We start from the raw sequence: 16,277 nt of genomic DNA, 5'->3' as shown, positions 1-16,277 counted from the left end.
TGTATTCTTAGATAAACTTTGTTTGAAAAAAGCTCCCTAGTGGGTCATATCTGCAGTGACACCTATCATGCTTATCCTAGCCAAATTCAAGATGCAAAACTTATGATTCAGGCAGGCTCTGTACAACATTCTGGAGTTTCTGACCTGAACCATAACACTGCCCCATGAGAGACCGGAGATCATAAACCAGAGACAGAGATAGCTGTAAAAGTGCAAAAGAAAACCCAGAAGTTAACCAGCAGCCCAAGAGGAAAGGAAGAGCAGCTAACATATATGAAGGGGGTGAGCCTTTAAATAGCGCTTCTGTACAGGTCTTGCTGACAATTAGTTTCTGCTCATGTTTATCTCATGGCAAGTTAGGTGCAGAACTTTTTGTAACAGCCAGCAAAAGTACCTTATTTAAATATTATAACAAGTTTCCTGAGTCATTCTGGAGAATGCCCTGGACAAAAATAGGGCAGTCTGACCCAACGTGGTGGGTGGTTCCTATGCAGTCAAGGAAGCTGAAAAATCATCAATGGGTACTTAAATCTCTAGGCATATATGTGCACATTTAAAAAAACTGATAGAAACCTTTAGGTCCTTAAACCTAAATCACCCTTTTCGAATGTACAACACTGTCCAGTTCCCCCAATCTCCCATACTTCAGTATTTAATCAATAGTTTAGTTGGGTTCTCATGATAATACATCTTTACTGTCCTATATTTATTTGTGAAATAATTGAAGTTAATACCTCCTTTAAAAATATTACCTTCTCCTTTGAGATAGGTCCATGAAGAAGAAGATGCTGTGCATTGGGGAACTCGGGGAGCAAGGTTCCAGTTTTTGAACTGAGCGAATATTTCCGCGTAAAGCCTCCCTGTAAACATACCAAAAATGTTCAATTAATTTTGTGACAGCACACAGATTTCTAAATATACGATCAAATGCTGAAGCATTTATTATTGCCACCTGTTCAAAATCAATATTTAACTGTGCCAAAATAAAGGCAATTATTTTAAAATTATATATCAATAATTTTAGATGTGCGGATAACCCATTTTGATTCAACTAATATTTGAAATATAACTGGACTAACCTTGATGCATCAAGTTCTAATCCATAATTGTTAGCACATTAATTGCATTTGTTTATAAGTTTCTTATTTTAGTGTAACACAAATATCATGGCCAAGTCCAATTATAACAGCTTGTCCAACTTTTAGTATGTGCCTACCCTGGTTGCCAACATATTGTGATGATGTGAGTGGGTATAAAGCTTTGATAAAGTGAGTTGCATTAAGTCACTCTGTTGGTGAAAAGCTAATATTAATAAAATTTAGATCAAGTTAATGGATGTGCATTATGAACATTTCTGCATCATTTTCTGATTTGTATATAAATATTCTAAAATTCCTTTTATAACTGGGAACATCTGTTTCTAATGACCATTTAACATTATGATAATGATTGCAATATTATCTGCTAAATTACCCGTGAAGTTTTTAATAATTAACAAATTTGTTCAGAAAACAAGATTGCTGGCATCCTAAAGAAGGTTCCTTTCTCCCATAGAAAGGTGAGGCTGAAAAGATAAATACATTGTACATTGTATCAAAATCCTTTTTTGTCAACTTGCTTTCTGTGATCAAATTTTATAGTTTCAATTTCAAAAATGAAGTTGTTTTAGCTGATCCTGTGAAGTTTGTAAATTGAGACAACATTTTTTTTTAGTTTTAATCTCATTTTGTTTGGCAATGCATCAATGCGCTCAATAAATCTATTGCAAATGCTTTAAGGTGAGAAATGAAGAAAGAATAAGAGAAGATTCAAAATTGGTGTATAAATTGTCTGCCTGCTTCAATGGGCATGAAAGATACTATGATACTATGACACTGTTTAAAGATAGCAAGGAACTCTGGCCAACATTCTCTTCAACCAACATGGGTACCAATGATTTAATTAACTGTGAATGTCAATGTGGTTTCTGGAACCTGGCACCAAGTGAGGTAGTCCTACAAAGTAATTCACTGTGTGTGAAGTGCTTTGGAACATCCTGAAAGATATGATAAAGCAGTATAAAAATATTATTCATGCTTACTAAAACTGCAAATATTTTAAGAATAAAAATAGAAATAAAACATATGGAATCTTTTTGCTTTGTTTACAATGTCACGACACAGAGAAACCAGAGAAAATCTTAGCTCCCACCCAAAGTTAGGATGACTACTTTTATAAAATATGAACAGAAAGATATGGGAATGGGCAACCTAGAGAATATGGAAATGTGGTGCATCTAGGAGTAAATATATCAGTTAGAACACATAGCATAAGACGTATGGTTAACTACACCAGCAGCTAAAAGACCAACAAGCTGAGGGCAATAATAGGCGACTGAAATGCTGCAAGCTTTATACAAAATAAGGATTAAAAGCATACACTATGTAATGTAGCCATATATACATTGCATGTAATGTATGTGCATGTTACTGATGGGAATGTTGCTACTATGGGCATCTTGGCAAGCTGCCTCTAAGGCAGATGAAGTCGGTATCCTCCTTTTTAAAAAAAATATTTTAATTGTGTCATACTGTTAGTGTTCAATCAATTTTCCAACAATTAATTGAACTCAACTTACAGACCATTTAAAAAGTAAACCTTCTTAGCAAGTTACAACTTTGGGTGTGGCAGCATTCCAAATGTTGAGGGCAAATATGTTGATTATCATAAGATCATTGGAAATAGGAGCAGGAGTAGGCCATTCAGCCAATTGAGCCTGATCCACCATTCAATAAGATCATGGCTGATTTGATTATGGCCTCAATTCCATCTTGCTAACTGCATTCTCGTAACCCTTGGCTTCCTTGTAGATCAAAAATCTTCCTAACTCAGCCTTGAATATATTTAAAGATCCAGTCTCCAATGCTCTCTATGGAAGAGAATTCTAGTGATTAAGTACCCTCATAGAATAAATTCCTCTTCATCTCCTTTTTCAATGAGAGACACCTTGTTTTTAAACTATGCCTCCTAATTCTAGATTTCCTCCTTAAAGGGAAAAAACATCACGACCTCAACCCTGTAAAGGCCCCTTAGAATCTTATATGATTCAATCGGATCACCTTTTATTTTCCTACACTCCTTTGAATATAAGTCCACTCTGCTTAACTTTTCCTCATAAGACAAACTCTTCATTCCAGGAATCAACATAATGAACCTTCTCTGAACTGCCTCCAGTGCAAGTATATCCCTCTTTAAATAAGGAGACCAAACTGTATGCAGTATTCTAGGTGTGGACTCACCAATGCCCTGCACAGTTGCAGCAAGACTTTCATACTTTTATACTCCATCTCCCTGACAATAAAGGCCAACATTTCATTTGCCTTCATAATGACTTGCTGTGTCTGCATGCCATCTTTAATTGAGATCCATGTACAAGGACATCCAAATCTCTCTGTGCAAAATAATTCTGCAATCTTTCCACAGTTAAATAATATTATTTTCTGTTCTTCCTGTCAAAGTGGACAACCTCACATTTTCCACGCGGATGTATTACCCTCAGCACCATGTGCTGTTAGACTGTGTAATAACCTTTTATGTGGCACCTTATCGAATGCGTTTTAGAAATCCAAATACACTACATTTACTGGTCACCCTTTATCAAACCTGCTTGTTAATCCTCAGAGAACTCTAATACATTTGTCAAAAAGGAGTTTCTTTTCATAAAGCCACATTGTTTCTATCTGATTGTACGATGATCCTTTATATTTCCGGCTACTACTTCCTTAATAATGGATTTTAGCATTTTACCAGTGGCAGGTGTCAGGCTAACTGGCTTATAGTTGCCTGCTTTCTTCCATTTCATGAAAGAGGTGTTACATTTGTAATTTTCTGATCTGATGGGACCTTTCCCGAATCTAGAGAAATTAGGAAGATTACAACCAAGACACCCACTATCTCTGCAGCCATTTGTTTTAAGAGCTTAAGATGCAGACCATTGGGTGCAGAGGCCTTGTCAGTCTTTAGTCCCATTAATTGTCGTAGTATTTTTTCTCCAGTGATAGTGATCTCTTGCCTTTTGATTTTCAAGTATTCTTGGGATGCTTTTTATGTTTTCTACCCTGAAGACAAATAGAATCATAGAACCCCTACAGTACAGAAGGAGGCCATTTGGCCCATCGAGTCTACACCAACAACAATCCCACCCAGGCCCTCACCAGCTTTGGACTGGGGTGGGCATAGTAAGAAGTCTCACAACACCAGGTTAAAGTCCAACAGGTTTATTTGTTATCATTTGCTTTCGGAGCGCTGCTCCTTCAGCAGGTGAGTGGAGAGTTGGGTTCACAAACACGGCATGCCTTGTACAATTGTTACTGATTATTTAAGACATTACTATATACATCATATTTGCAGTTGGGTCTGTTTAGGTGGGTCTTCACGCTATGATATCACCAAGGCTAAAGATCTAGGGGACGATTCTCCCATCCCGCTGTGCTAATTTTTTAGCTTAGCAGGCTGGGAGATTTAGGCAGCACCAGATTGGCGCAATCCATGCTGGGCGTCCGGCCCCGAGCGTATCTCCCAGCGCCAGATTTCCAGTGCCGTCAGCTCCGCACCAGAAATAGGCGCAGAGCTGCATTATATATGCAGCCCTTCATTTGCATCTGTTTTAAATGGCGTTAGCAGGCCCAGGACAGAAGTCTCCAGGCCTGCTAGCCTCTCCTCGCCTGCCAGGAGCATTTCACACCAGCGGGGATTACTATAGCTCCTCACTTGCAGAGAGCTACTGGCCCGACCCTGCTGGAATGAAGGGGGGGCAATCGAGGCTGCCCAGAGGGTTGGGAAGTGGGGTTGGGTGCCCCCTGGGCATTGGCACTTTGGCAGTGCCAACTTAGGCCCTGGCACTGCCAAGGGGCATAGTGCCAATGCCCAGGGAGCACCTTGGCACTGCCCACTGGGCACAGGGCAGTGCCAAGGGGGTGGGGCCTGATGGGAGGCAATCAGTGGAGGTGGGAGCTCCTGCTGCCACTCTGTAGTCAGGATCAGTGGGAAGGAAGGCAGCGATTGGGGTTGGCCATTGGGGTGTGGGGGGGGGTGCCTACTGGGAGGGTCGGGGCTGCAGCGGGGGGGGGGGGGGATCGGCACTGCAGGAGGGGGAATTGGAGAGGGTGGGAGATCAGGGCTGTGGGAGAGGAGGTGATGAGTGGGGCGGGGGGGGTGGGGGTGAAGCTGGACCCGGGCATGCTTGGGGGGCCAGCGATTAGGCTCTGAGGGGGGGTGGGAGAGATTTAACTGGCCAGCAGACAGGGACCATTGTGCATGCGCCGAAGTCGGTGCTGATAGATCAGTGCAGGCACAGTAGCCCACTCAACGCAATGCTGCCAGCCTCTCCAGTGGGAATAGGCCCCTGATTTTTTTACGTGATTCATGCTAGTGCACTCTGCGGTGCACAGTGTAGGAGATTCTTCTCTAAACTTCCACTGAAAAATCCGATGTGATTTACTCCAGTTTTCATGCAAATTCGACACTTAGAATTTTTTTGGGAGAATCGCCCCATCCTTCCCCCCTTTAAATTATGCAGAATACTTGTTGAAAAGTAATATGAATGAATCATCCAAAGAGTGGTGAGCCTGTGGAATTCATTACCACGAAGTAGTTGATGCCAAAACATTAAATGTATCCAAGAGGTGGCTGGATATAGCACTTGGGGCAAATGAGATCAAAGGTTATGGGGAAAAAGCAGGATTAGGCTATTGAGTTGGATAATCAGCCATGATCGTAATGAAAGGCGGAGCAGGCTCGAAGGGCCAAATGGCCTCCTCCTGCTCCTATCTTCTCTGTTCCTATGAGTGAGCAGAAGTGTTTACAAAACACATTCTCAATCAATTGCATTTTTAAAGCCAGTTAAAAATCAATCAATTGTCCCTTAAATTATATGGTGGTAAGTGGTACAGCATTATTTGTTAGCAATCATGTGATAGATAAAACCCAGAAATACTAGAGTGTTGGAAAGGCTCAACATATTCTCCTTCATCGTCTTGACATTCCTATTTCAATTTCATTTCTATTAATACATGAGCCAGGAGTTAAGCAAAGGTGGTGGTTCCATCCACCAGCCAAAACATTGGGAGCATGACAACTGCTGCCAATCCTGGAAATCATGACCAGATTTTGCAGTTGACAGGTTATGGTGTCCACCCCTCCTCCACCCCCTCAAGGCAGGAGGCAAGAAGTACCACAAGTGCTCCCAGTCAATCAGAGAGCTGGTAGCTCTTCAGAGCTAGCAGTATCACTGGGAGCAGTGGTCATCATTGGGAATGCAGCCAGTCCATGACCAGAAGTTAGAGGCTGTCTGAACAGGAGGGTGCCCCAAACCTGCAATCAAGCACCTAGGGGTACGCCCTGGCAGCCTAAGTATCTGACATATGCAACACTGCTGCTAGTAAAATACCAGCAGCAGGGGTAAGAAATGATTCAGTGGCCCTTAACTTGCCAATAATGTATTTTCCTATATTCTACATTCCTGCATATTTCCTGATATCAAGCAAACATTATACTAGTATGATGGAAAACACCCATTATTATTTATTACCTATGGTTTCTCCCTGCACAATTAACTCATCCTGATATAGCATTGGGTTTGTGAAAATGAAAGAGTAGCCCCTTATTTACAATACAAACATCATTTATATTAATTCAATGCAACTGGTCCCGAAATGTATAGGCAGATGTTGACCCCCTTCTTGTTTCAAAGATTTTTTTATATGCACCCATGCTTATGGCACTATATCATGCTCATGGAACACCATATGTGCCTGTAAAGCACAATTCCCCACCCCCTCGCCCGACCTTGAGCCATCTGTTGTTTTATATATAAAACATAAAACAGACAGAATGTGGCAATCATTTATTTTTGATGAAAAATTGTTTACCTTTAAAGTCTTCATTGCACATTAACATTGTGTAATATTTGCTCAAGCACTACCACACATGTTTTAAATTCATTATTTACAGTCGTTGCTTTTTGGCCGTTTATCAAGCTCAGTAATTGCTGCATGGTGAAATCAATATCTGGTTGTATACTATGGTTTGAGAAAGAGAAGTGAACACTGTGTGGAAAGTCTTATTTCCATCAGTATTATCCTTTATTTTCTTAACAATAATGCAGCTGTCCATTTACAGATGATTCAGAATAAAGAGATCTGAAGGTTCTTAACGTGGCTTTAATGATACATACCTCACTTTTTAGCTTGCTTCCTGAAAACCTGTAAATAATGAAAAATATTAATTTGTATTTTATCCAAGATCAATTAGATAAGTCTTACAAACCTGACTTCTTCAAATGGCTTAATCACAGGTGTTATTTTAGTTCCAACAAAAATGCTTTGTTTCATTAACATTTGGTCAATTTTTCAAGGGGAATGGGGTCATAGAATCATAGCATCTCGACAGTGCAGAAGGAGTCCATTCGGCCCATTGACAACAATTCCACCCAGGCCCCTATCCCCATAACCCCATGTGTTTACCCTGCTAATCTGCCGACATTAAGTGGCAATTTAGCACGGCCAGTCAAGCTAATCCGCACATCTTTGGACTGTGGGAGGAAACCGAAGCAACTGGAGGAAACCCACACAGACACAGGGGGAATGTGCAAACTCCACACAGACAGTGACCGAGGCCAGAATTGAATCCGAGGTCACTGGCTGTGAGACAGCAGTGCTAACCACTGTGCCACTGTGCTGCCCAGACCACTGTGCCATCTTGCTGCCCAAGGCTGATCTTTTTCACTGTCTCATTGAAGATTTCTCACTTTATTCTTTTTTCTACCCTGCATATTTACCTTTCATGTTGCGTAATGTTCTACAATAGATTCGCATTTTCAGAACACAATATATTAAGAAATCTCACCGTGGAAACCTCCAACAAAACATATAAATAGCATTATTAATTCGAACATACATTTGTAAGTTAGTGAGATGCAGGAGCAGGAGAGAATTGACCCAAATTTCTTGACAGTTCAATGACATTCAAGTATTAGCAATTGTGTGCCCATAAATATAACATTTCCAATTCAGATAGATTTTAAAATTCTGCGAAACACGTCAGAGCATTTTTCTACATGAAATGGATATTACAAATGAAAGTTTTTGATTTTGTTGCTGTTATAAATAAATAGGAGAACATTCAGGAGATCAACAGCCCTATAGGTCAATTGTATTGCGATTTCTCCACTGAAGTAACCAGTCCACATGGAGAAAGTAATTGTTTATACAGTCATTTATATCATTAATTTTAGGGCACTTAAGAATTTTAGAATCCCTGCAGCGTAAAAGAAGACCATTTGGCTCATCGAGCCTGGATCGACAACAATCCCACCCAGGCCTTATCCCCGTAATTCCACGTACTTATCCTGCTAGTCCCCCTGACATTAATGGGCAATTGATCATGGCTAATCAACCTAACCCGCACATCTTTGGACCGTGGGAGGAAACTGGAGCACCCGGAGGAAACCCATGCAGACACAGGGAGAATGTGCAAACTCCACACAGTGACTCGAGGCCGGAATTGAACTCAGATCCCTGGCACGTTGAGGCAGCTGTGCTAACCACTGTGCCAGGCGCAAGTGATACAAAAACATTTCAAGTAGGTATTGCTGAATTTCACACTGACTGCAATATAACTTTTAATTTAAATGGTTCTCTCCTCACTCGATTCGCTGGCATAGAAAGATCCACATTCAATTTCAGACTATGCTGAATTAGTTGATCTCATGCAGAGCTATAGATTGGCCTCTGGACCAAGGAAGGAAAAATCAGCCAGAGCTGCTGCTCTGGAATACAATCTAGTAGAAAGTGTATAGTTGTGAATGTCTTAACATAAATGTTAGAATAGGGACCAACTCATGTGCAAACTCACATGGGAAAATAAGCTGGTGGCACTCAGTGTCAATTCTTATGTAATGACAATTTGCATAAGATCTCAGGTAACAAATGGTAGTTGCGAAACCACACCCCGATAAAGAATGAAAGTCTTGTTGAGGGGAGAGGATTAAAGGGAAAAGATTAGAAAGGAAAACATACAATGTTAAACTTCAAGAAGAATCTTACTTATCTGCCAGCCTTTGCTTTTTAATATTTAATAAAGAGCTCAGTGGGCTGTCAGTTCTTCACTATTATTAAAAAGTTCAGCAGGTGAAACAGGGTACAGCATTTAAATGCATATTTGCCCAGAGTTACAGATTCCCTGGGCTCGGTTGTAGATTTTCTTAAGAGAGTGAATTGCATGATTGGAAATCTGTGATTTTTCACCAGCTAAGAGTTAAACTCAATATAATAAAAGCCTGATGAGGGTCCATCAGTTTAGCAGAAGTGATATTTGCTTCACTACTTCCCAGTTAGATTGTGAATCTGCCATTCACGTTATGTCACTACTTGAATATCCACATGCCACACTAGATGTGTAGTCGAGGGAAATAACATGAATGCATTTAAAGTGAAGCTAACAAATACACCAGAGAGAGAAAGGACTAAAATGTTATTCTGATAGTGTTGGGTGAAGTAGGGTGGGAGGATGCTATGTGGAGCTGAAACGCCAATTGGGTCCATTGGGCTATTCCTCTGTTCGACATTCCGTTAATGGCAGTATAATTGTCCCCCTAACTGAGTGCCATTTATTTGTACCACCAGCGCAGAGCAACCAACATTTGATTTAGTAATGCAGGGTATCACAAAAGTAGTTAAAAGCAGTCTGTTAGATCTTCTGTGTCATTCACCTGCAGAGTGTTCCTCCAATCTCTGAGAATAGGGTTTCTCACAGCCCAGAAACAGATTGGACTTTGTTTGATGTCACAGTTATTGCACTAATCCTGTTAGCTTTCACCTTGGCAAATATAATTTACGTTAGGACACAGATGAGTAATAAAGCAAGTTCCTGATTACACTAATAATCATTTTCAACGAAAGAGGGAAATGATGTTAAACTGATATGTTATATAGGATAAATTTACCTTGTTAAGCCTTTACCAGAGTAGACCGAATGGTAATATGCACTGCTCTCTTTGATGCCAATTCCATAATAGTGATATCTGCAAGACAGTGCCACGATTTCTAAGTTACCTTTGTTTTAAGGCAATGAGAAAACAAGTTACTGCGATATCGGTCAAAAGCGATGGCTTGCGGCAATTCCTTTTGGCCTGTGTGACTGAGCCTTTCCACGATCTTATTCCATTGATAAATAAGGAACTGGGAAAGGTAACAATGGCTCTGTGGCCCCAAGATCAGGATTTACAGTGGGTTCATTTTGACAGAAGCTGGTGACAACATCGATAGACTGATGTAAAAATAACTCGAGCAAGTTGCCGCTATGTGAATCAGACGATAACTTTCCAGAGCGTTTCCCGGTTTGACAAGTCCAAAAGTGTATACAACCAATGAAGTTGATAACACTGGCAACTGAAAGAAGTGGAGGTCACCCAACAGTGATATCTAAATGACTTACTTTGAGTGTCCTCTTGTCCCAAGTCTTCTGGTGGTGAGGAGCGGGAACTTCTGGCGTATTGTCTGAAAAAAAAATGGGATGATCTAAAAAGTTTATTTTTGAAGAAATTAAAATGTCTTCTCTCGTTGCAGGATGTCCAAACGAAGACTTGGGAAGTTGTTTGCCCGTTGCCATTATATAAAACAGCTGGTTTGAAAAGTAGTTGATTTATTTTAATCTATTTGTTATACAAATCAGCTGAATTGGGATCAAACTGGAGAATGGGGAGAGTCGGCTGGTGAGGGCGATATAGTTTAAATTTAATTGTGGAGAGCGAGTACTAACAGTTTCCCATTAAAATCGAGCACTGGTATAAATGTGGATGAATAAACAAGCCTTACCTTGCCAAAGGTGGCTGCACAGGCTGGTTCCAATTTTTCTTTCCTACAAAAATCTAAATAGTGTGCATAGAGGATACACCTGGGTAAACAGACCCCTTCACACACGATGTAGTTTTCTTCCAACCTGACAAAAGGACATTAACAAATGTTAGTTAGGAGCTTTAAGCACGTTCAGCGACATATCTAGCCCAAAGAAAATCAAATCCGATGTATTGTGAACAGTCATTTGCTTCAGATTGTTTTAACGAACTCGCCAGCAATATGACCGATTAGCTATTTATAAAATATACCGCGATTTCGTTCACATTGGATTATCCACAGCTCTGAAGCAGGGCACCCGAGAAGGTTTGATCCAGTAAACGTTCTGCTGTTAGCCCGGTGCCCTGTCTTTTACCATTGCAGTGTGAGCTGTGTCTGCTTCTTCTTGTCCCGGATGATCTGAGTTATGGTCTTCTTCTGACACTGTTGTTTCTCGCTCAAGAATGCCTTTCCTTCCGAAATACTCCCATCCTCTTCTTCGGACGATGCGATTTCGTTACAGTTTTCTGATTCTGGTGGGAACAGCGAACGATCAGAGAGCCCTTTTGACGCAATTCGATCTACTTACAATTAATTGTTTCACTGTTTGTGTTACGAACAGCATTAAGTTGCCGTGTCCATCGGCATTTTAGAGTTTGACTCAACATTGCTGTATGAACCGCGGTTTGAATTATTTTACATTGTTTGCTGGGTGTGCAGATTTCCTTCATCATATTCCTTCACGTTATATCCACATGCCATCAATTTCTATGGATGTCGCTTCTATTCAAACACAACAAATTGTCTCTTATTCAAAACCTTAAACCGCAGAGTACAATTGGCCCCTTTTTGATGTTTCGTTTACCAGGACTACACAGAATTATACAATATTGGGACCGTTAATTATTTTTTAAAAATTACTTCAAGGAATGGATGGATTTGGCCCAGATAATTTGATTCGGGTTTATTCCAGGCTTCTATAAAATTAACACAATTACATATCGAGGTTGAATTCTTCCTCTTGTTTGTTATTTTACTGATTTTTTAAATAGTGGTCGTGTGATTAATTAGAATAGGATTAAATAGAATTGTAACTTCACACTCTGTGCACTTGACTCAAAGTAATGAAGAGCGCTTCTAAATAATCCCTTTTTCCAACAACTTATCTGATGTGTGTACAGCAACACAATTCTTTACCGCAGGCTGTTGGTGTGGCTGATAGAATCCCACCTGATTTAATGCCCAGCTCAGTCCCTATCTCCTCCTCTCCACAAGCAGGCAATGACACCGAGCTCTTCCCCAGCTCTTCCCTGCCGCCGCAATCTTCCGCGAACGAAGCCAAGTGTTCGCCGATCAGAGTCATGTAGGGTTCGTCTGGAACCCGAGCCGCCAGCTTGTGCGGAGGCTGCAGGTGAACCACGGATGACCCCTGGGATTCAGGCATCCTCTTCATGGGCATCTTCATGGCGAACGTCAAGGACACTATGGACTGCCCGAGTCCCCTTCCCCCCTCCCCCGTCCCTTTGTAATGGGGAGCCGCTGGGATCAAATCAAAGACTCATGATCTCTCTGAAAGGGTAGGATAAATTGATCCCTCTCCAGGTCCTCACAACATCCGATGACAAACTCCTCAATCCGATCCTCAATATTCCAATCGGAAAACACTTGGGTTTCATCAGTTTGGGATCATTCCAGTCAGTGGCTATACCGAAGCTGCTCCGGTGCGGTGAACCATCCCGAGGTGAATAACGTGTAAAGCAGGGTGCACAGTCAGTCACAATAACTATTTAAACTCCTCCTAGCACGGCTGCTTGTTTGCTCAGTTCAGATATCAAAAACCAAGTCTGCACTAACGAGCAGATGGGTGAATTTGATCTGAGGAGCTCTTACTGTGAAGGTGAGTACCTCAAGCTTCTTAATTAAACCCACAGTTACGTCCTGGTGATGAATCACGTTTATTTATCATTTAAAGGAAACGTGGAGAGCGGATTCCTCCCCCCCCCGCCCACCCCCAAAAAGAAATATATATATTAATGATTAACTGGAGGGAACAATCATTTCTGATTGTGCTTTTCAGATTTGTGTTTATCATGCGTTTTGATATCTGGCCGTAGATAGCTGAACCCATTGTACAAGGATAGAGAGCGGCTTAGAGAGAATCAACAAATCACTGACTTTTTAAAAATTTCTACGGAAACACTGCTGAAAGGCAAAGTAATACTGTCTTTCATGGGAACAGTGTTCTGACACAAGATTATCGCAGGTGGCAAATTAAAGAGCAAGCAACATACTTCGAATTCATTTCCTATCTTGCTAATTGATTTTGTATCTACTTTTCACTTTGCCGGTTTGTTCTTTCCATCTGGCTCCACAAAATACCATGGTGAGTCATTGCTTTATCCCTTAATACAGCTTTGGTTTCTGAAACCTGCCTTTCTCCCATTATTACTTACTTTTTCTCCTCAAACCTTTTCTTCTCTCCATCTCTGGCCTTATTTATAATTAATATTATAATTATACTATATAATTAATAGTATATCAATGAATATAATATTCATATTAGATGAAGAGCTTGAAGGGATGGTTGCTAATTTTGCTGATGACATAAACATTGGTAGGAAAGTAAGTTGTGAAAAAGGCATAAGGAATCATAGAATCCCTACAGTGCAGAAGAAGGCCATTTGGCCCATTGAGTGTGTACTGACCACAATCCCACCCAGGCCTACAACCTTTCCCCGTAATCCCAAGTATTTACCCTACTAATCCCCCTGGCATTAAGGGTCAATTTATCATGGCCAATCTACCTAACCTGTACATCTTTAGCATGTGGGAGGAAACTAGGGCACCTGGAGGAAACCCACACAGACATGGGGAGAACGCGCAAACTCCACACAGTCACCTGAGGCCGGAATTGAACCGGGGTCCCTGGTGCTGTGAGGCAGCAGTGCTAACCGCCCCTAGATGGGTTAAATGAGTAGCAAAGATCTGGTAAATGGAATATAGGCCGCGGTTCTCCCAAAATTGCTGAATTGGCAGGAAAACTGTTCTAAACCCCGACTGTTTTGTCAGTTCAGCTTCTCACCTGAATCTCCGCACTCTGTGCACTGCAGAGGTCCCAGTCATGAATATCATTAAAAATGATGTGGAGATGCCGGCGTTGGACTGGGGTAAACACAGTAAGAAGTTTAACAACACCAGGTTAAAGTCCAACAGGTTTATTTGGTAGCAAAAGCCACACAAGCTTTCGAGGCTCTGAGCCCCTTCTTCAGGTGAGAAAGAAGAAGGGGCTCAGAGCCTCGAAAGCTTGTGTGGCTTTTGCTACCAAATAAACCTGTTGGACTTTAACCTGGTGTTGTTAAACTTCTTACTATCATTAAAAACCCAGGGGGGTGGGACCTATTCGTGCCGGAGTTTGACAGTTCTGGAACTCTGTACATGCGCAGTGGTCCCGATCTGTCAGACTCCCTTTTTGCTGGCCAGCCCTATCGCCCCCAGCAGTGGCGATCCCCCACCCCCCTAACCCCAGCAGATCCCCCTCCACTGACACCCCCCCAGGAGGCAGGCCCCCCCTGGCAGACAACCCCCCAGCCACCCCATCGCTGCCCTCCCTCATCCCAGACCAATTCTGTCTGCAGAGTGGCAGCAGGACCCCCCACCCCCACCGATTGTCCCTAGGCCCTGCCCACAATAGGCCCCACCCTCTTGGCACTGCCCGATGCCTGGTAGACAGCGCCAAGGTGCCCCCTGGGCATGGGCACTTTGCCCCTGGGCAGTGCCAGAGGGCACAGGCTGGCACTGCCAGGGTGCCATGGGGCACCACCCCCGCTGCTCAACCCCCTGGGGGCCCTGATTGTCCCCCCTTCATTCCGGTGGGGTCTTCCACTAGTTCCCTGAATGTGGGGAGCTAGTCTGAACCCTGCCAGAATGAAGTACTCCTGGCGGGGTGGGAGATTCGATCGGGACCTGAAAGTTCCCAATAATGACCTGCTAAACATATTTAAAATACATTTTAGAAAGATTCAAATTACTTACCTGCCTTCCCGCCGATTTCCAGCATGGTCTGACTGGCGACTGTTTGCCGGCTCTGGGAGATGTGCATGCGTTCCCAGTGTCTGTGCAAATCCTGGCACAAGGCTGGCGACGCGCATCTCCCACTGCGACCCGCCAAAAAAGTTGCGGGTCACGATGGGAGAATCGCGGCCAAAATGTGGGTAAATGCGAAATAATCCATTCTGGCAAGAGTTAAAAAAAGGCATATTATCTAAATGGTGAGAGATTACGGAGCTCTGATGTGCAGAAGGATCTGGGTATTCTACAGCATGAATCACAGAAGGCTAGAATGCAGATACAACAAGTAATTAAGAAAGCTAATAGAATGTTAGTATTTATTGTGAGGGGAATTGAATACAAAAGTAGGGAGGTTATGCTTCAGTTGTACAAGGGACTAGTGAGACCCCATTTGGAGATTGTGTACAGCATTGTTTATTTAAGGAAAGCTGTAAATGTGTTGGAAACAGTTCAGAGAAGGTTTACCAGACTAATACCTGGAATGGGTGGGTTATCTCATAAGGAAAGGTTGGACAGGCTAGGCTTGTATCTACTGGAATTTAGAAGAGCAAGAGGCAACTTGATTGAAACATGTAATATCCTGAAAGGTCTTGTCAGGGTGGATGTGGAGAGGATGTTTCCTCTTGTTGGAGAATCTAGAACTAAGGATCACTGTGTAAAAATAAGGGGCTGAGGGTCATGAGTCTTAGGAACTCTCTTCCTGAAAAGGTGCTGGAAGCAGAGTATTTGAACATTTTAAGGTGGAAGTGGATAGATGCTTGGTAAAAAGCAGGTAGGTAGGTGGGTTGCAAATTTGAGGTTACTATCAGGTCAGCCAATATCTTCTGAAATGGAAGAGCAGGTATGAAGTTCTGAATGGTCTATTCCCGTTCCTTGTTTGTGTGTTTCTATGTACTTGTGTTTGTATGTTCTGTGATTTGATTATTTTATAATTTCTTGAACCTTTAAATTCATCATTATTGGTGCAAACCATGGGTGGAATCTTGGCAATTTGATCCCTGACCATGAAGCCAGTTTCAAGTCAGGATCACAATCAACTAGTCCTCTCTCTTTCATGCTGTCAAACAGGAACTTGGCATCCACTCTGCTAATGGCACATAGAAATATAGAAGATAGGAGCAGGAGGAGGCCATTTGGCCCTTCGAGGCTGCTCTGCCATTTATTACGATCATGCCTGATCATCCAACTCAATAGCCTAATCCTGCTTTTTCCCCATAACCTTTGATCCCATTTGCCACATGCTCAGTTTCTCTCACCACTGACATCAATGACCCAGATCTCCCAATCATCATTGCTGCGCACGTTGATGCTGTCTGTGAAGAAATCCGTGATCCAATC

General features: G+C 42.0%; 1 protein-coding gene across 1 annotated transcript in view; it reads right to left on the bottom strand.

Annotated features, from left to right (window-relative positions):
• rfx6 (regulatory factor X, 6) overlaps nt 1-12,336 on the bottom strand; it is a 92,031-nt gene extending 79,695 nt beyond the window's left edge. The window contains exons 1-7 of the mRNA XM_078213550.1: nt 12,069-12,336; nt 11,248-11,452; nt 10,854-10,977; nt 10,474-10,535; nt 9,983-10,060; nt 7,214-7,241; nt 753-860 (exon numbers count right to left, since the gene is read on the bottom strand). Of these exons, the coding sequence (XP_078069676.1) occupies nt 753-860; nt 7,214-7,241; nt 9,983-10,060; nt 10,474-10,535; nt 10,854-10,977; nt 11,248-11,452; nt 12,069-12,336 (873 nt within the window). The remainder of the gene's footprint in view (nt 1-752; nt 861-7,213; nt 7,242-9,982; nt 10,061-10,473; nt 10,536-10,853; nt 10,978-11,247; nt 11,453-12,068) is intronic.
• Nucleotides 12,337-16,277: the final 3,941 nt, after the last annotated feature.

The sequence above is a fragment of the Mustelus asterias genome, chromosome 5, assembly GCF_964213995.1.
Source record: "Mustelus asterias chromosome 5, sMusAst1.hap1.1, whole genome shotgun sequence".
Lineage (NCBI taxonomy): Eukaryota > Metazoa > Chordata > Chondrichthyes > Carcharhiniformes > Triakidae > Mustelus > Mustelus asterias.
This window is presented reverse-complemented; position numbering and strand designations above follow the sequence as displayed.